This window comes from Ornithorhynchus anatinus, chromosome 1, assembly GCF_004115215.2.
Source record: "Ornithorhynchus anatinus isolate Pmale09 chromosome 1, mOrnAna1.pri.v4, whole genome shotgun sequence".
In the NCBI taxonomy this organism is placed as follows: Eukaryota; Metazoa; Chordata; class Mammalia; order Monotremata; family Ornithorhynchidae; genus Ornithorhynchus; species Ornithorhynchus anatinus.
Genome location: NC_041728.1, coordinates 148805989 through 148827633, shown reverse-complemented (window position 1 = coordinate 148827633; position 21645 = coordinate 148805989). Strand labels below are relative to the sequence as shown.

Genomic DNA, 21645 nt, shown 5'->3' with positions numbered 1-21645 from the left:
CCGCATCATCAGTGCTAATAATGGTACTTGTTAAGCGCTTACTATGTGCCAAGCACTGGGCTAAATTCAAGTTAATCAAGCTGGTCACAGTCCCTGTCCCATGTAGGGCTCACAGTCTCAATCCCCATTTCACAGATGAGATACCTGAAGCACAGAGGAAGTGAAATGACTTGCCCAAGGTCTCAAAGTAGGTGGTGGAGCCAGGATTAGAACCCGTGACCTTCTGATTCCCAGGTCCATGCTCTGTTCCCTATGCCATGCTGCCGCAGGATTCCGTTTTAACCGATGTGGGTAAAAACCCAGTTAAAATCTCAGTGATTTGCCCAAAATAAGTATTTAACTACCAATACTAAGTGCCGACTTTTCACTTTGATCGCAGCGGCACGGAGGAAGCCTATCCTTATACACGGCTGCTTCTCCTACCTATAATTTATTTTAATTGCTCTCTCTCTCTCCCTCTAGACTCAAAGCTTCTTGAGGGCAGGAATTATAGCTACATAATCGTACGCTCCTAAGCACTTCGTACCGCGCTCCGTTGAGAGCGAACACGTAGTAAATGACAATCGATCGATCCAATCACGTTCACTGAGTGCTTACTGGGTATAGAGTACCGTACTAAGCGCTTGGAAGAATATAATAAAACGGAGCTGGTAAAGACAGTCCCTGACTGGTTGATCGAAGAAAAGCTTTGGATCTTTTCAGCCCTAACTGGATGTTCTTTCATTTGACGTTTACGGTTAAAAATGAAATAAACCTCCGTCAAAATTCGTGTTTGCTCCTATCTTCATTTCTGCCCTTCTCTGTTATATTAAGTTGCAAGAGCAGTGAGCGTTTCGAGCTGGAATAATAGTAATAATAATAATTGGGGTATTTGTTAAACATTTACTATGTGCCGGACCCCACGATACTAACCACGGGGGTAGTTACGAGCAATTCGGGTTGGACACAGTCCCTGTCTCACGTGAGCCTCAGAGTCTTAATCCCCATTTTTCAGATGAGGTAACTGAGGCCCAGAGAGGTTAAGTAACTTGTGCAAGACCACTCAGCAGATGAGAGAAGGAGCCAGGATTAAAACCCAGGTCCTTTTGACTCCCAGGCCCGTGCTCTATCCATTCCGACCTACTTTTTATGGTATTTATTAATCATAATGTGTGCTATCTGTTAAGCGCTATGTGCCAGGCACTGTCCCAAGCGCTGAGGTAGATACAAGATAATTGGGTTGCATACGGTCCCTGTCCCACGTGGGGCTCACAGTCTTAATCCCCATTTTGCAGATGAGGTAATTGAGGCACAGAGCGGTGAAGCGACTTGCCCAAGGCCACACAGCAGACAAGTGGCAGAGCTGGGATTGGAACCCAGGTCCTTTGACTCCTAGGTCTGTACAATCCACTAGATCACGCTGCTTCTCTTGTATCCGCCCCAGCACTTAATCAGAATGACTCAGTCGAACCGGATGACCAAGTGGGAATTCATTCAGTCGGTGGCATTTATTGAGCATTTACTGTGTGCAGAGCACTGTACTAAGCGCTTAGCACTGTACTAAGCGAATGACACAACTGGTCCCTCCGGAGACACCGCACTGTCGAGAACCCAACGGGAGATCAGTGCGTTTTGTCGCATAACAAAAACGCTGCAAATAAGAGCCCCGGGGGTGTTTAAGAATCCAAATTGGTTGAAACTAAACCGTGAGCTCCTCCCTGGCTCCTCCCTGTACTCTCTCAAGCGCTTAGTACAGTGTTCCGCACACAGTGCACGCTCAATAAATACCACGACTGTCAACTCCCGGAGTGCAGGGATTGTGTGTACTGACTCTTTACCGAACTGAGCATTACCTAGCCCTTCGTACACCATGAGCATTCAATTATTGCTATTGTTTTTGTCCGTCCGTCTCCCCCGATTAGACCGTGAGCCCGTCAGTGGGCAGGGACCGTCTCTATCTGTTGCCACATTGCCCATTCCAAGCGCTTAGTACGGTGCTCTGCACATAGTGAGCGCTCAATAAACACTGCTGAATGAATACACGGCATCGACCGAATGATTGAAGCTCCTTCTAAATTAACGAATGATGAAATTATTTCAGGTGGTGTCCGGATGGAACTTTGACGTTCACTACACAATTATACAAACTAACTGTTCCAAGCAGGATTTCGAAGAGTTACTTCCAGACTGCAAACCCATGCCCGGCGGAGTAAGTATTCAACCTAAATGTCATCGACACTCTCTTCCACGTATGGTGTATGAGGCGAAGTAGATCAGGCACGTCCTTAAAAACATTCACCCATCCATCCGGTCGTATTTATTGAGAGCTTATCGTGTGCAGACCACTGTACTAAGCGCTTGGAAAGTACAATTCGGCAACAGAGACGGTCGCTGCCCGCGCCGGGCTTACAGGCTAGAAGGGGGGAGGCAGACATCAAACCGAGTAAACGAGCATTGATATAAATACGTAGAATTATAGATATATACACATAGACCTAAGTGGGGCAGGGAGGGAGGGAGAGCGAAGGGAGCAGGTCGAGGCAACGCGGAGGGAAGGCGGAGAGCTGAGGAGAAGGGGGGCTTAGTCTGGGAAGTTCTCTTGGAGGAGGTGAGCCTTCAGGAGGGCCCCGAAGGGGGGAAGAGTGATCGTCTGGCGGATTTGAGGAGGGAGGGCGTCCCGGGCCGGAGGTAGGACGTGGGCCGGGGGTCGACGGCGGGACAGGCGAGAACGAGGCCCGGTGAGGAGGTTTGGCACCAGAGGGGGATGTGGAAGGAGAGAAGGGAGGTAAGAAGGTTGTTCCACGGGCCGTGCAAATGTTAAAGCAGACGACTGTGGTCAGGTCTTAACTCTGCCTTGAGCTGATTCACTAACTAGCACAGGAGCGGAAAATAACCTGTTTCCGCCGTCAAAGCTGAATGAATATCTGCTTTCTCAAATTCGCCTGGGGGATAGCCTTGCTCCATCTCTAACGAGGCCAGCTTTTTCTCTCTCCATTGTCGGGAGGCAGCGTGGCTCAGCGGAAAGAGCAAGGGCTTGGGCGGCGGAGGGCATGGGTTCGAATCCCGGCTCTGCCGCTTGGCAGCTGTGTGACCGTGGGCGAGTCACTTCACTTCTCTGGGCCTCAGTTACCCCATCTGGAAAATGGGGATTAACCGTCAGCCTCAGGTGGGACGACCTGATTACCCCGGATCTACCGCAGCGCTTAGAACGGTGCTCGGCACATAGTGAGCGCTTAACAAATACCAACGCTATCATTATTATTATTATTATTAACTTTCACTGAGGCAAACCATCATGGGCTTCTTGTCCATGAACATCTCCAGATCCCTCTTGAGCCTGTTCATATTTTCAGCCTGCGTCCCTTCAGCTTGGTAATAAATTCCATCTTCTTACCGCACGCTGCATGAAGAAGGGCTGGCGTGTGTTGGTTCAATACGTCACCTTCGAGCCTCAGTGGGTCACCCCCTTCTCCATCTATTAGAGATGGAGACGATGGAGATCATTTATGCCTGAGGCTGCTGAGTCCGTATTATACGGATCACGTGGGATTTCTTGAGCCATCTGTGAAGGCAGGGCAGTTTAGAAATGAGCCAGTTTAGAAATGAGACACAGAATAGTCCAAACTGGAAGTCTAACTTACCATATCTATTACATTTAAACACCTAGGGAATCGTATTCATTCATTCAGTCAGTCATTAGTATTTACTGAGCGCTTACTCTGTGCAGAGCACTGCACTGAGCGCTTGGAATGAACGAGTCGGCAACAGGTAGAGACGGTCCCCGCCGTTTGACGGGCTTACGGTCTAATAATAATCATGTTGGTAGCAGTTAAGCGCTTACCACGTGCCGAGCACCGTTCTAAGCGCTGGGGGAGATGCAGGGTAGTCAGGTCGTCCCACGAGAGGCTCACCGTCTTAATCCCCATTTTACAGATGAGGAAACTGAGGCGCTGAGAAGTTAAGTGACTTGCCCAAAGTCACACAGCTGACCGGTGGATGAGCTGGGATTAGAACCCACGACCCCTGACTCCTAAGCCCATGCTCTTTCCACTGAGCCACGCTGCTCCTCAGCGTGGGAATCAGCATGGTCTAATGGAGAGAGCACGGGCCTGGGGGGGTCAGAGGACATGGGTTCCAATCCAGCTCTGCCACGTGTCTGCTGTGTGACCTTGAGCAAGTCACATCACTTCTCTGGGCCTCAGTTACCTCATCTGTAAAAGGGGGATATGAGTGTGAGCCCCATGTGGAGCAGAGACTGCGTCCAACCTGATTACCTTGTATCTACCTCAGAGTTTAGAACGGTGCTTGGCACGTGGTAAGCGCTTAATAAATACTATTATTATTACTGTTTATTGTTAGTTGCTTTGGATGATAGTAATAATATTTGCTATTGCTTTAATGAGATGTTCATCCCCTTGATTCTATTTATTGCCATTGTTTTGTCTGTCCCTTTCCCCCGATCAGACTGTAAGCCTGTCAGAGGGCAAGGACTGTCTCTATCTGTCACCGATTTGTCCATTCCAAGTGCTTAGTACAGTGCTCTGCACATAGTAAGCACTCAATAATACTTATTGAATGAATAACAATGTTGGTATTTGTTAAGCGCTTACTATGTGCAGAGCACTGTTCTAGATGATGATAAGATGCTGCTGCTGCTGCTGCTAATGGTATTTATTAAAAGCTTACTATATGCCACGCACGGTAGATAAAAAAGAATTGAGCTGGACGCAGTCCCTGTCTCACCTGGGGCTCACACTCATTTTACAGATGAGGGAACCGAAGTGAGTGACTTACCCAAGGTCACACAGTAGACACGAGGATGGGATTAGAAACCAGGTCCTTCTGACCTCCAGGCCTGTGCTCACCTGGGAACCGGATGAGGGAACTGAGGTTAAGTGACTTACCCAAGGTCGCACCGTAGACAAGTAGACGGGATTAGAAACCAGGCCCTTCTGACCTCCAGGCCTGTGCTCTTTCCACTAAGCCACGCTGTTTCTAAAATAAAGGCAAGCATTACTTTTTCTCTCACCGACACTTATCAGAAAGGGAAGCGAAATGCAGGTCACTCTAGATCATGCAACCTAACCCGTGGCTCGAGTGAACTAGAAAAGTACCGAGGAGGGATCACTGAAAATGCTGTATGACCGGGGTGAGCTCCCGAGTTGAAAGGTCTTGACCACTGTAGAGCAGAGGGTAAGTTCTTTGGCTCGTGTACAACGTGGCTTCCACAGCTAGGGCAAGGCAGCTGGGCCCCAAAGCCTTCCAGACGTCCCCGCAAGAGTGAGAACCTTTCGTTCATTCGGTTCCGCCGCATTTATTGAGCACTTACCGTGTGCACGGCACTGTGCTCAGGAGAGTACAAGATAACAGTATAAAAGACACATTCCCTGCCCACAGCGAGCTTGCGGTCTAGCGGGGAGACAGAAATTAATGTAAATAAATATATTTATAAAATAAAAACCACTGAGCCTGGGCATGTCGTCAAGCAGCGGGCACGAGCCGGAGACCTTACGATCTCTGGAGAAAAATCACAACGGGGACCGGGGCTTAACACCCCAAGCTCTGAACCCTGGGCTCAGTGCCGCCAGCTTGCTGAGAAGGCCAGAGATTTCCGGCTCGGGCATGTCGGCTGTGTGAGCGAGATACCTGAGCCGTACCGTGGGAAAAAGATCGTTCTGTGTGAGGGTTTTATAGCATTTGTTGGCCGCTTATTGTGAGCCAGGCGCTAATAATTACGGTCACTGCTAAGCGCTCACTATGAGCCCCACGCCGTACTTAGTGCTGGGTTAGAGATGAGAAAATAAGATCCCACATGGGGCTCAAAGTCTAAGTAGGAGGGAGCCCGAGTATCGAATCCCCAATTTGCGGATGAGGGAACTGAGGCACAGAGAAGCGAAGTGACTTGCTAAGGTCACACAGCAGAGACGTGGCCGAGCCGGGATTAGAACCCAGGGCCTTCTGACTCCTGGGCTTATCCTCCGGGCCACACGAGTTAATCCATGTCCATGTCTCACCTGGGGCTCACAGTCTTAATCCCCAATTTACAGATAAGGTAACTGAGGCACTGATAAATTTAACGCCCCACGCAGAAAAACCCGGTTAAATGAGAGGACCCTGGAGTAGTACGTTGGCAGAGCTCTGAACCGCTCGGAAAAAGAAAATGGCATTTCTAACGCATAGGGAAGGAACATCGTTATGTTATTACTGGCATTAATCATATGATGAAATGCACTCAGATCAATCAATCAATCAATCATTCATCATTTACAGTGTCAGAGCACTGTACTAAGCCCTCGGTAGAATAAAATATAAGACTACAACCGACATAGTCCCTGTCCACAAGGATAATAATAATGTTGGTAGTTGTTAAGCACTTACTATGTGCAGAGCACCGTTCTAAGCGCTGGGGTAGACACAGGGGAATCGGGTCGTCCCACGTGGGGCTCACGGTCTTCATCCCCATTTTCCAGATGAGGTCACTGAGGCCCGGAGAAGTGAAGTGACCCGCCCACAGTCACACGGCTGACAGGCGGCAGAGCTGGGATTCGAACTCGCGACCTCTGACTCCAAAGCCCGGGCTCTTTCCACCGAGCCACGGATAAATTTAATGCACCGTGCAGAAGAACCCAGTTAACTGCGAGGAGACTGCAGTAGTATGTTGGCAGAGCTCTGAACAGCTCTGAAAAAGAAAATGGCATTTCTAACACGTAGGGCAGGAACATCTTTATGTTATTAATGGCATTAATCATACGATGAAATGCACTCAGATCAATCAATCAGTTATTTATTATTTGCAGTGTGCAGAGCACTGTACTAAGCCCTTGGTAGAATAAAATATCAGACTATAATATAAGGTGATCAGTTGTGACCCGTGTATGGTGTCGCTGACTGTTTTAGATAGAAAGCAACATGGCCTAGTGGAAAGAGAACAGGCCGGAGAGTCAGAGGACCTGAGTTCTAATTCTTTTTCTGCCAACTGCTCGCTGGGTAACCTTGGGCAGGTCACTTAATTCCTCCTTGCCTCAGCTTCCTCAAGTGTAAAATGAGGATTAAATACCGGTTCTCCCTCCCACTTTAACTGTAAAGTCCATGTGGGACAAGGACTGTGTCTGACCTAATTAACTTGGTACCTAAGCAGCGGGGCTCAGTGGGAAAGAGCCCAGGCTTGGGAGTCAGAGGTCATGGGTTCAAATCCCGGCTCTGCCACTTGGCAGCTGTGTGAGTGTGGGCCAGTCACTTCACTTCTCCGTGCCTCGGTTACCTCATCCGTAAAATGGGGATTAAATGTGAACTGCACGTGGGACAACCCGATGACCCTGTATCTACCCCAGCGCTTAGAACAGTGCTCTGCACATAGTAAGCGCTTGACAAATACCAACATTATTATTATTATTATTATTATTATTATTATCCTAGCGCTTAAAACTGTGTTTGACCTATGGGTTTACAAATACCATTTAAAAAACAAAGTTTAGAAATCAGTGCAGGTTTCTCTAATAATGCAAGCCTATTGGAATACAACGTTCTGCGGTAATGGAAGAAATCATTTGTGCTTAGCATGAGAAGCAGCGTGGCTCAGTGGAAAGAGACTAGACCTGGGAGTCAGAGGTCATGGGTTCGAATCCCGACTCTAGCCCCTGTCAGCCGTGTGACTGTGGACAAGTCACTTCACTTCTCTGTGGCTCAGTTCCCTCATCTGTAAAATGGGGATTAACTGTGAGCCTCACGTGGGATGACCTAATGACCCTGTATCTACCCCAGCGCTTAGAACAGTGCTCGGCACATAGTAAGCACTTAACAAATACCAACATTATTATTATTATTACTGCTTAGTGCAGGATTTTTCAGGACCAACAACCCTCCCTTTATAGGAAGACTGAGACATTTGAGTTACTTCAGATTGGAGAGCATCTGAAGAGATGGACAGTCGCAGCTTTTAGAGCTAATTTTCTCTCCCCCATAAAACTGCAACAAGGTGCTACCTTCAAAATCAGCGGGGCTCAGTGGAAAAGAGCCCGGGCTGGGGAGTCAGAGGCCATGGGTTCGAATCCCAGCTCTGCCACTTATCAGCTGTGTGACTGTGGGCAAGTCACTTCACTTCTCGCTGCCTCAGTTATCTCATCTGTAAAATGGAGATTAAGACTGTGAACCTCACGTGGGACGATCTGATTACCCTGTATCCACCCCAGCGCTTAGAACAGTGCTCGGCACATAGTAAGCGCTTAACAAATACCAACGCTATTATTATTATTATTATTAAAATAAATCTCCATAGGCAGAACAGATTTGTTGAATGAGGAAGAAACAACAACAACCTGTGAGTAGTATAAAATAGTATAATAATAATTGTGGTATTTGTTAAGTGCTTACTATGTGCCGAGCACTGTTCTAAGTGCCGGGGTAGATAAAAGGTATTCAGGTTGGACACAGTCCATGTCCCTCATGGGGCTCAAAATCTTGATCCCCATTTTACCGATGAGGTAACTGAAGCACAGAGAAGTTAAGTGACTTGCCCAAAGTCACGCAGTAGACATGTTGCAGAGCCGGGATTAGAACCCATGACCTCTGACTCCCAGGCCCATGCTCTTTCAACTAGGCCATGCCGCTTGTACAAAATGTTATCACACAAGATAAAACATGCATTTACAAGTTGGTCCTGACTAATGAAGCTACTAATAAAATAAGGATTTTAAAAGTAAAATACCTTGGCCGACTTGGAGTAGACTTGAAGAGCTCATCAGATACGGAGCTCAGGTGATCTTGGCGTGCCGTGATTTTTCTGGAACTCCAACAGGGAAAAATAAGCGCAAGTTTCATGACCAAATGAAATAGTAAGCAGAGCCTAGGGAAAGAGGACGGTTCTGGGAGTTAGAGGACCAGGTTCTAATTCTGGCTCCACCACATATTTGCTATGTGACCTTGGTCAAGTCACTTAACTTTTCTGGGCCTCAGTTCCTTCATCTGCAAAATGGGGATTCAGTATTTCTTCTCCCTCCAACTTGGACTGTGAGTCGCATGTGAGACCGGATTAATTTATATCTACCCCAGTGTTTAGTATAGTACGTCTATATGATATATAGTATGTGTATATTATAGAGTATAGTATAGTTTTTTACCATATAATAGTAATAATAATAGTAAGCAGTCGTTATTATAGTATGTTATTATACTATATATTATATATACTATATATTATATATTATGCTATACTATATAATAATAATAATAGTATATATTATTGTATGGTATCGTTATATAGTACATACTATATGATACCATACTATATAATAATATACTATATTATATTATATTATACTATATAACTATACTATACAATAATAATAATAGTATATATTATTGTATAGTATAGTTATATACTATATAGCATATAGTATATACTATATAACTATGCTATACTATATAATAATATACTATATACTATACTATAGTAATAATAATAATAAGCAGTCATTATTATAGTATGTTATTATACTATATATTATATATACTATATATTATATAGTATATTATGCTATACTATATAATAATAATAATAGTATATATTATTGTATAGTATCGTTATATAGTCCATACTATATAACGATACTATACTATATAATAATATACTATATTATAGTATACTATATAACTATACTATACAATAATAATAATAGTATATATTATTGTATAGTATAGTTATATACTATATAGCATATAGTATATACTATATAACTATGCTGTACTATATAATAATATACTATAATAATGACTGCTTATTATTATTATTATTACTATTATTATCACTATGACTGCTATTTATTCAAATAGTGGTTGCCACATTTATTTTTGAGCTTTGAACCATTCTTTTCCGAGCTGCCGTGGATGTGACGAAACGGATGCTCCGTGAGGCTAACTCGGAGGGTAAGATTGGCCGTCAGCGGGAGAGCAGCCTTTCGAAGGTGAAAACATCCAAGGGAGGAGCAGTAGAGGCAATCTCATAAAGAGCGGTAGATTAGGGGCCGATGGGAAATTAGTTCGAAGAGCTCATGGTGAAATATATCAAGGATGATAACAGAACATTATTGAAAAATAATGATCATAATAATGGCATTTGTTAAGCACGTACTATGTGCCAAGCACCGTTCTAAGTGCGGGGGTAGATACAGAGTAATCGGGTTGGACCCAGGCCCTGTTCCGCCTGGGGCTCGCAGTCTTAATCCCCATTTTACGGATGAAGTAACTGAGGGCCAGAAAAGTTAACCGACTTGCCCAAGGTCACAGAGCAGACAAGTGGCGGAGCCAGGATCAGAACCCACGTCTTCTGACTTCCCAGCCCGTCCTCTTGCCACTAAGCCATGCTGCTTCCCCTCTCAAAGTCCAGAAACCAGAAAGTGAATAATAATGTCGGCATTTGTTAAGTGCTTACTACGTGCAGAGCACTGTTCTAAGCACTGGGGGGGTAGATACAGGGAAGCAGCATGGCTCAGTGGAACGAGCCCGGGCTTTGGAGTCAGAGGTCATGAGTTCGAATCCCAGCCCTGCCACTTGTCAGCTGCGTGACTGTGGGCGAGTCACTTCGCTTCTCCGGGCCTCGGTTACCTCATCTGTAAAATGGGGATGAAGACCGTGAGCCCCACGTGGGACGACCCGATTCCCCTGTGTCTCCCCCAGCGCTTAGAACGGTGCTCTGCACATAGTAAGCGCTTAACAAATACCAACATTATTATTATTATCATAGGGGAATGAGGTTGTCCCACGTGAGACTCATAGTCTTCATCCCCATTTTACGGATGAGGGAACTGAGGCACAGAGAAGTGAAGTGACCTGCCCACAGTCACATAGCTGACAAGGGGCAGAATCTGGGGGGTGAGGGGTGGGTGGGATCCTAGGCCATTGTGGGATTAAAAAATTCACTTAAAAATGAAGAGGAAATCATTGGGAGGCTCAGTGATTTCTTTACTTCAGACTCAATCAATTCCACTGAATTCTATATCTTTATCGTTATTATCGTTGTATTATTTGAGTGTTTTCCTACGTGTCAAGCACGTCTCTAGGTGCTGCAGTAGATACACGTTAATCAGGTTGGACGCTGTCCCTGCCCCACGTGGGGCTCATAGTCTGAGAAAACTGACTGACAGACCGATAGAATTCGGGTCTGAGGAAGAGGAAACGATTTTAGTCACCAGATAGGATACTTCAGAACGAACTAATACACCAAGGTAGCGAGCTAGATATTATTAAGCCGTATTAAGCAGATCGCCGGAGAGTGATGGCATCCATCCAATAGTTGTTTCTTTTTAAGGTATTTGTTAAGTGCTTACTGTGTGCCAGGGACTGTTCCAAGTGCTAGGGTAGATGCAAGCTAATCAGGTTGGACACAGTCCCCGTCCCACATGGGGCTCACAGTCCATCCCCATTTTCCGGATGAGGTAACTGAGGCACAGAGAAGTTGAGAGACTTACCCAAGGTGAAAGGAGGGAAGTTGGAGAGAGCATGTAACCTAATGTGCAAAACGCGTAATAATCGATCATATTCATTAAGAGAATACGTCTTATAACCTAAACATAGGATCCGCCTCACCTAGATCTTCATAAAAATCTACCAGGTCACAAAATTGTCCCCTGCTCACTCTCACTCTGACTCTCTCTCTCTCTCTCTCTCCCCGACTGTCTCTGGCTGCCTCGCTATCTTATTCTCAGGTTCTATCTCTCTCTTTCTCCCTCCATCCCCCGCTTCTTCCCCGTCCAACCTCACTGTACATAGTTACATATGTGGATGTCGACCCACACGTTTTATGACATCAAAACTTGCCCAGCCTACTGGAGACATTCAACCTGTAGATCCGTCCGGGAAACCCGGCGGTACTTTGGGAAATGGCATTTTCAGACTAATGGTCCTTTTAGCCCAATATTTTCCAGAGACCTCCAAACTTCTGGCTTTCGTCCCCTCCACTCTACCGAGACTGCTCTCTCAAAGGTCACCCGTGACCTCCTTCTTGCCAAATCCAGTGGTTTCTACTCCATCCTAATCCTCCTCGACCTCTCAGCTGCCTTTGACACCGTCGACCGTCCCCTTCTCCTAAACACATCATCCAACCTCGGCTTCACTGACTCCATCCTCTCCTGGTTCTCCTCTTATCTCTCTGGCCATTGATTCTCAAACTCCTTTGTGAGTTTCTCCTCCCCTCCCAGGTTCAGTTCTCGGTCCCCTTCTATTCTCCATCTATACTCACTCCCTTGGAGAACCCATTCGCTCCCATGGCTTCAACTATCATCTCTATGTGGATGACACCCAAATCTACATCTCCTCCCTTGTTCTCTCTCCCTCCCTCCCGGCTCACATCTCCTCATTCATTCAATCGTACTTAATGAGCACTTACTGTATGCTCATTAAACACATAGAGACAATCCCTACCCGACAACGCGCTCACGGCCTTCGGGACGCCTCCACCTAGATGTCTGCCCGCCACCTAAAACTCAACACATCCAAGACTGAGCTCCTTATCTTCCCTTCCAAACCCTGTCCTCACCCTGAATTTCCCGTCCTTCCCGTCTCACAGGCCCGCGACCTCGGTGTCGTCCTTGACTCCGCTCTCTCCTTCACCCCACACGTCCAGTCCGGCACCAAAATCCGCCGGTCTCACCTTCACAACATCGCCAAGATCCGCCCTTTCCTCTTCATCCAAACCGCTACTACATTAGTACAAGCACTCATCCTTACCCAACTAGATTACTGCATCGGCAGCCTTTCTGATCTCCCACCCTCCTGTCTCTCCCCAGTTCAGTCTACACTTCACTTTGCTGCCCAAATTGTCTTTCTACATAAACATTCTGGGCATGTCACCTCAAAATTCTCCAGTTGTTGCCTATCAACCTCCATATCAAACAAAGACTCCTCACTCTCGGCTTCAGAGCTCTCCATCCCCTGGCCCCCTCTTAACTCACCTCCCTTCTCTCCTTCTCCATCCCACCCCATACACCCCGCTCCTCTGCCGCTGCCAACCTCACTGGGCCTCGATCTCGCCTGTCCCGCCGCCGACCCCTGGCATGCCCTCCCTCCTCAAATCCACCAAACAATCACGCTTCCCCCCTTCGCAGCCCTATTGAAGGCTCACCTCCTTCAGGAGGCCTTCCCAGAGACTAAGCGCCCCTTTTTCCTCAGCTCCCCCTCCCCTCTCCATCTCCCCGACATGCTCCCTTCGCTCTACCCACCCCCCGCCCTGTAGCACTTTTGTATATATGCGCATATCGATAATTCTATTTATTTATATTAACGCCTGTTTCACTTGTTCTGATGTGCATATATATCTCTAATTCTATTTATACTGATGCTATTTGTGCCTGTCTACTTGCTTCTGATGTCTGTCTCCCCCATTCTAGACTGTGAACCCTTGTGGGCAGTGATTGTCTCTCTTTGCTGCTGAATTGTACTTGCCAAGCGCTTAGGACAGTGCTCTGCGCACAGTAAGTGCTCAATAAATATGATTGAATGAATGAATGAATCCGTATTTATTTACTTATATTAATGCCTGTCTCTCCCTCTAGACTGTAAGCTTGTTGTGGGCAGGGAATGTGTCTGTTTATTGTTATATTGTAGCGACGTAGTGATTTTGATTGCGCCCTGTTCACCAGTTCTTACATGGGTCCACGTGACTTCTACTTTCTCTTAGCACAAAGAGGTTTCAGGTGGAGTTTTACTTATTAAATCATTTCCTACCCCAAACCTAGAGAGAAAGACCTTTGGTATATTTTTTTTCTTTTTTCAGGATACTGGTGACTGCAGTGATAAAGCATTCGTGGATCCTCATATGAAAATTACTGGTTTTGTACAGAACTGTGAGCTTTTTCCAGGTATGTGATAAGTTATGCTGGTGACCAAATACTAGAATTCCAGGGCAGCTGGTCTTGTTAGAGCTTCAGGTATTGGCTGTCAGGGAAAGAGATTTAAATTAAATTAAAACGGCTCTCTCTTCCGGATGGGAAGCTCCTTCTACCAACTCTCTTGTACTCTCCCAAGTGCTTAGTACAGTGCTCTTCACATAGCAAATGTTCAATAAATACCCAATGACTGATCTCGAAAAGAACCGGAAGTCAGATGTTTTCTTGCCTCAGGCTTAAAGAACAAGGCCTAACTGAAGGAAACAAATGATCTGAGACTAAATCAATCACTCAAGCAATTAATGACGTTTAATGAACACTTACTCTGTGCTGAGCACTGTATTAAGCACTTAAAGAGTACTACTCTCCCCTGCTTCAAAGCCTTATCGAAGGCACACCTTTCGTTCATTCATTCGGTAGTATTTATTGAGCGCTTACTATGTGCAGAGCACTGGACTAAGCGCTTGGAATGTCCAAATCGGTAACAGATAGAGACGGTCCCTGCCCTTTGACGGGCGCACGGTCTAATCGGGAGGCCTTCCCAATCCCTTCGCCCCCTCTCCTCTTCTCCCGTTCCCTTCTGCGTCACTCTGACTTGCTCCCCCCTCCCCAGCCCCACTGCACCTATGTACCTATTGGCAAATTATTTATTTGCACTGATGTCTGTCTCCCCCCATTAGACTGTAAACTTGTTTCGGGCAGGGATTGTGTCCGCTTATTATTGTATTATACTCTCCCAAGTGCTTAGTACAGTGCTCTGCATATAGTAAGTGCTCAATAAATGCAACTGAATGAATGAATCGGAAGGAGCCCGGGCTTCGGAGGCGGGGGGGGGGGGTCATGGGTTCGACTCCCGGCTCTGCCACTTGTCAGCTGTGTGACTGTGGGCGAGTCACTTCACTTCTCGGTGCCTCAGTGACCTCGTCTGTAAAATGGGGATGAAGACCGTGAGCCTCACGTGGGACAACCTGATGACCCTGTCTCTACCCCAGCGCCTAGAACAGTGATCTGCACAGAGTAAGCGGTTAACAAAAACCAACATTATTATTAGTAGTAATTGTGATATTTTTAAGCGTTCTGTGCCAAACACTATATTAAGCAATGGGGTAGATTAGAGACAATCACAATGGGTCACAATCCCTGTTCCTTCCTTCCTTCCTTCATTCAGTCGTATTTATTCATTCATTCATTCATTCATTCAATAGTATTTATTGAGCGCTTACTATGTGCAGAGCACTGTACTAAGCGCTTGGGATGAACAAGTCGGCAACAGATAGAGACAGTCCCTGCCGTTTGACGGGCTTACAGTCTAATCGGGGGAGACGGACAGACAAGAACAATGGCACTAAACAGCGTCAAGGGGAAGAACATCTCATAAAAACAATGGCAGCTAAATAGAATCGAGGCGATGTACAATTCATTAACAAAATAAATAGGGTAACGAAAATATATACAGTCGAGCGGACGGGTACAGTGCTGTGGGGATGGGAAGGGAGAGGTGGAGGAGCAGAGGGAAAAGGGGAAAATGAGGCTTTAGCTGCGGAGAGGTAAAGGGGGGATGGCAGAGGGAGTAGAGGGGGAAGAGGAGCTCAGTCTGGGAAGGCCTCTTGGAGGAGGTGATTTTTAAGTAAGGTTTTGAAGAGGGAAAGAGAATCAGTTTGGCGGAGGTGAGGAGGGAGGGCATTCCAGGACCGCGGGAGGACGTGACCCGGGGGTCGACGGCGGGATAGGCGAGACCGAGGGACGGCGAGGAGGTGGGAGGCGGAGGAGCGGAGCGTGCGGGGTGGGCGGTAGAAAGAGAGAAGGGAGGAGAGGTAGGAAGGGGCAAGGTGATGGAGAGCCTCGAAGCCTAGAGTGAGGAGTTTTTGTTTGGAGCGGAGGTCGATAGGCAACCACTGGAGTTGTTTAAGAAGGGGAGTGACATGCCCAGATCGTTTCTGCGGGAAGATGAGCCGGGCGGCGGAGTGAAGAATAGACCGGAGCGGGGCGAGAGAGGAGGAAGGGAGGTCAGAGAGAAGGCTGACACAGTAGTCTAGCCGGGATATAACGAGAGCCGTAATAGTAAGGTAGCCGTTTGGGTGGAGAGGAAAGGGCGGATCTTGGTGATATTGTAGAGGTGAAACCGGCAGGTCTCGGTAACGGATAGGATGCGTGGGGTGAACGAGAGGGACGAGTCAAGGATGACACCGAGATTGCGGGCCTGCGGGACGGGAAGGATGGTCGTGCCATCCACGGTGATGGAGAAGTCTGGGAGCGGACCGGGCTTGGGAGGGAAGATGAGGAGCTCAGTCTTGCTCACGTTGAGTTTTAGGTGGCGGGCCGACATCCAGGTGGAGACGTCCCGGAGGCGGGAGGAGATGCGAGCCCGAAGGGAGGGGGAGAGGACGGGGGCGGAGATGTAGATCTGCGTGTCATCTGCGTAGAGATGGTAGTCAAAGCCGTGAGAGCGGATGAGTTCACCGAGGGAGTGAGTGTAAATGGAGAACAGAAGAGGGCCAAGAACTGACCCTTGAGGAACTCCAACAGTTAAAGGATGGGAGGGGGAGGAGGCTCCAGCGTAGGAGACCGAGAATGATCGGCCAGAGAGGTAAGAGGAGAACCAGGAGAGGACAGAGTCCGTGAAGCCGAGGTGAGATAAGGTATGGAGGAGGAGGGGACGGTCGACAGTGTCAAAGGCAGCAGAGAGGTCAAGGAGGATCAGAATGGAGTAGGAGCCATCGGATTTGGCAAGAAGGAGGTCACGGGTGACCTTAGAGAGAGCAGTCTCGGTAGAGTGGAGGGGACGGAAGCCAGATCGGAGGGGGTCTAGGAGAGAATGGGAGTTAAGGAATTCTAGGCATCGATTGTAGACGACTCGTTCTAAGATTTTGGAAAGGAAGGGTAGTAGGGAGATAGGACGATAACTGGAGGGGGAAGTGGGGTCAAGAGCGGGTTTTTTTTTAGGATGGGGGCGACGTGGGCGTGTTTGAAGGCAGAGGGGAAGGAGCCCTTGGAGATCGAGTGGTTAAAAATAGAAGTTAAGGAAGGGAGGAGGGCAGGGGCGACGGTTTTAAGAAGGTGAGAGGGAATGGGGTCCGAGGCGCAGGTGGAGGGGGTGGCACTTGCGAGGAGGGAGGAGATCTCCTCTGAGGATACTGCAGGGAAGGATGGGAAAGTAGGGGAGGGGGTCGTTGGGGGGGAGGGGAGAGGCGGAGGGGTGACTCTGGGGAGCTCAGACCTGATCGTGTTGATTTTCGTGAGGAAATAGGTGGCCAGATCATTAGGGGTGAGAGATGGGGGAGGGGGAGGAACAGGGGGCCTAAGGAGAGAGTTAAAGGTCCGGAACAATCGGCGGGGGTGACGGGCGTGGGTGTCGATGAGGGAGGAGAAGAAGCTTTGCCTGGCGGAGGAGAGGGCAGAGTTAAGGCAGGAAAGGATAAATTTGAAGTGTGTGAGGTCGGCTCGGTGCTTGGACTTTCGCCAGCGGCGCTCGGCGGCTCGAGCATAGGAGCGTAGGAGGCGGACGGAGGAGGTGATCCAGGGCTGTGGGTTAGTGGAGCGAGAGCGGCGGAGGGATTTATTGAGTGCTCACTGTGCGCAAAGCACTGTACTACGCTCTTGGGAGAACACAATATAGCCACAAACAGAGACGTTCCCTCCCCACAACGAGCTCACAGTCTAGAGGTGGGAGGCAGATAATAATACATATAAATTAGACTCCAAGTCCGTCAATGGGCAGGGACCGTCTCTATCTGTTGCCGACTCGTACATTCCCAGCGCTTAGTCCAGTGCTCTGCACAGAGTAAGCGCTCAATAAATACTATTGAATGAATGAATGAATAAATAAATAACATACATATACAGATCTACGCATATCCCACATGGGGCCTCAAAATCGGTAGACCTAATCTCTGCTCTCAATGAGCATATAATCTCAAGGGGGGCAGACAGACACTAAAATGAATGACAAGTCACGGAAATGGAAGCAGAATTTAAAGATCTGGGCGTAAGAGCCAAAGGGATGGGAAGAGGGAGGGGAAGGGGAAGGGGGAGAGAATGCTGAAGTGGAAGTAGGAGGAGAAATAGAGTGGGAAGGTGACAGACTAATCTGGAAATCCTCCTGGAAAAGATATGATTTCAGAAGGGCTTTGAAGGTCGAGTATTCGTTCAATAGTATTGATTGGGCGCTTACTATGTGCAGAGCACTGGACTAAGCGCTTGGAATGGACGAATCGGTAACAGATAGAGACGGCCCCTGCCCTCTGATGGACTTGAAGCAGTGTGGCCTAGCGGAAAGAGCACGGACCTGGGTATCAGAAGGATCTGGGCTTCGGAGTCAGAGGTCACGAGTTCGACTCCCGGCTCTGCCACTCGTCAGCCGTGTGACCGTGGGCGAGTCACTTCGCTTCTCTGGGCCCCAGTTACCTCATCTGGAAAATGGGGATCCACTGTGAGCCTCACGTGGGACGACCCGATGACCCTGTATCTCCCCCGGCGCTTAGGACGGCGCTCTGCACGTAGTAAGCGCTTGACAAATACCGACGTCGTTATCATCATTATCCGGGTTCCAATCCCAGCTCCGCCACATGTCTGCTGTGTGACCTCGGACAAGTCGCTTCACTTTTCTGGGCCTCAGTTACCTCATCTGTAAAAAAAGGGAATTAAGACGTTGAGCCCCACGTGAGACATAGACTGGGTTCGATCTGATTAGCTGGTAATTTCCTCAGCGCTTAGTACATGCCTGACACAGAGTAAGAGCTTAACAATGACCATGTGAAAAAACCAAAAAGTAGTGGGAGAGGGGGTTCTAAACAAGAAGTACATCAGCAAGAGGTCAATAACAGAGTGGAGAGAAGGAGGCGCGGTGAGTAGGTTGTGCGGAGTGAAGTAAAGTGGCTCGGTGAAGCAGCGTGGCTCAGTGGAAAGAGCCCGGGCTTGGGAGTCGGAGGTCACGGGTTCGCATCCCGGCTCGGCCGCTCGTCAGCTGCGTGACTGCGGGCGAGTCACTTCGCTTCTCCGGGCCCCGGTTCCCTCATCTGTAAAATGGGGATGAAGACCGTGAGCCCCACGTGGGACGACCCGATTCCCCTGTGCCTACCCCAGCGCTTAGAACGGTGCTCCGCACATAGTAAGCGCTTAACGGATACCAACATTATTAAGTAAAGTGGCTCAGTGGAAAGAGCCCGGGCTTGGGAGTCGGAGGTCACGGGTTCGAATCCCGCCTCCGCCACTTGTCAGCTGTGTGACTTTGGGCAGGTTACTTAACTTCTCTGGGCCTCAGTGACCTCATCTGTAAAATGGGGATTAATTAATGTCGGCATTTGTAAAGCGCTCACTACGTGCAGAGCACTGTTCTAAACGCTGGGGTGATCAGGGCGTCCCACGTGGGGCTCACAGTTTAATCCCCACTTTACAGATGAGGGAACTGAGGCCCAGAGAAGTTAAGTGACTCGCCCGCAGCCACCCAGCTGGCGAGTGGCAGATCCGGGATTCAAACCCACGACCTCCGACTCCAAAACCCGTGCTAAGACTGCGAGTCCCACGTGGAACAAGCTGCTTACCTCGTATCTCCCCCCAGCGCTTAGAACAATGCTTTGCACGCGAGTCAGCGCTCAACGGACACCGCCGTCGTTATTAAAGTACGCAATTTGGGGTGAAGCCAGAATGAAGTGAGGGTCAAGCGCTTAGTACAGGGTTCTGCACCCAGTCAGCGCTCAATAGATAAGATTGAATGAATGGATAGATAAATAGCAGGGAGAGAGTCGACGACGGAGTGCTTTGAAGTCAACGGACAAGACTTCCCGCTTGTCGTGCGGAGGAATTGGGTAAACGTCGAAGGCGTCCGAGGTGTGGGAAGACTTGCCAAATGTGGTCTTAGAAAAAGGATCGGGGCGGCCGAATGAAATATGGGCTTGGAGGGGGCGAAGCTGGAGGCGGGAAAGTCAGTGAGGAGGGTGATGCGATGGTGGAGTAGAGCTGTGACGGGGGCTTGGATCAGCGTGGAGGAAGCGTGGAGTCTGGGGGCACCGAGTTCCACGAATGGATCGAAAAGAGAAAGAAGCATCGGGTGCGAAAATCGAGTAAGGGAATGAAAAGTTGATTGGCTGCTACCAGACCTCAAGGGGCACCATCTCCAGGGCCGCTGGGAAGAAGGGAGGCTCCATTTTGAACTGGGAGGGGGTGGGGGGAGTCCCGTTCAGTTGACGGGACTTCAAGGGAGCTCGGTTTCCACGGGGAGAATCCCCCCTCCCTCCCTCAGCATCGTCGGGTTTCACGAAGCCGTCTGTGGCTCCCGACTGCGATTAGAGAGGTCCCTGACGTGGCGTCTGACCGGTGGCATAAAGATTCCCCGAAGGGGGAGGCCCCCTGAGGCAAGAGGAACTCCCGCCTCACCCTAAAGAGCGTTACGGGAAATCTCGCCCTCTGGAGCCGAGAGCTCCCCTATTTCGTAGCCGTAATAATAACAGTGGTAACAGTAATGATGACGGTACTTGTTGAGAGCTTACTATGTGCCAAGCACCATTCTAAGCACGGGGGAAGACACGAGTCGATCGGGTTGGACGCGGTCCCTGGGGCTCACACGCCTAATCCCCATTTTACAGAGGAGGTGACCGAAGCCCAGAGAAGGGAAGTGACTGGCCCCAAGTCACCCAGCAGACGTGTGGCGGAGCCAGGATTAGAACCCGGGTCCTTCAGACGCCCAGGCCCGTGCCCTACCCGCTAGGTCGGGCACAGGGGTAACCGCGATTGCTTCACGTCCCCCTCTTTTACTTCGGGGTGCCCGCCAAAGGCTCCGTACGGGCCGATTTGGTTATTTAGACAGTCCCAAGCCTCGGGCTGCCCCTCCCACGGCGGGGCAGCGGGCCACGGATCTTTCTGCTAAAGCCTCCTATTCTCCAGGGTATCGAGAGGCAGGTCTCTTCAAGGGTGGTCAGTTGCTTCTCCTCCCAGATTATCGCAGAGAGGAATCCCTATCTCCCGGTCTCGACCAGTTGCGACTAAAGGAAAAGTAGTGCGCTCTTTCTCCGGGCCTCCCGAATCGAACCGGCTTTCTTCCAGTGACGATGGACATTATAACGGTGGTATCTACGAAGCGCTATTTTAACGCGAGGCACCGTACTAAGTGCGCGGCGCGGCTCGGTGGAAAGGGCGTGGGCTTGGGTTCCGATCCCGGCCCCGCCGCTCGTCCGCTGTGTGACCTTGGGCGGGCCACTTAGTTTCTCCGCGCCTCGGTTGCCTCATCTGTTAAATGGGGACTGTGAGCCCCAAAGTGGGACAACCCGATTACCTCGTATCTCCCCCGGCGCTTAGAACGGTGCTTGGCACCTAGTAAGCGCTTAAATACCGTCATCGCTATGCAAGATAATCAGGTGTGGACACGGTCCCTGTCCAACACATTTATTTCCCATTTTATAGACGAGGTCACTGAGGCACAGAGAAGCCGCACGGCTCAGTGGAAAGAGCCCGGGCTTCGGCGTCAGAGGTCACGGGTCCGACTCCCGGCTCTGCCACTCGTCAGCCGTGCGACCGTGGGCGAGTCACTTCGCTTCTCTGGGCCGCAGTTACCTCGTCTGGAAAGTGGGGATCCACTGCGAGCCTCACGTGGGACGACCCGATGACCCTGTATCCCCCCCCGGCGCTTAGAACGGCGCTCTGCACGTAGTAAGCGCTTGACAAATACCGACATCATTATTAAGTGGCTCGCCCAAGGTCACACAGCAGGCAGAGCCGGGGTTAAGATCCAGGCTCTCTGACTACTAGACCGGGGCTCTTTCCACTAGATTATGTTACTTCCAGTGGGGTGACTATT

The 21645-nt window shown here is 49.0% G+C and overlaps 1 protein-coding gene across 6 annotated transcripts in view; it reads left to right on the top strand.

The window, feature by feature from the left end:
- The window catches only part of KNG1 (kininogen 1), a 73979-nt gene that overhangs the window by 20314 nt on the left and 32020 nt on the right, over positions 1-21645 (top strand). For all 6 annotated transcript variants that reach the window (XM_029064952.2, XM_029064944.2, XM_029064935.2 and 3 more), the window contains exons 5-6: positions 2081-2188; positions 13745-13829. In XM_029064952.2, the coding sequence (XP_028920785.1) occupies positions 2081-2188; positions 13745-13829 (193 nt within the window). The remainder of the gene's footprint in view (positions 1-2080; positions 2189-13744; positions 13830-21645) is intronic.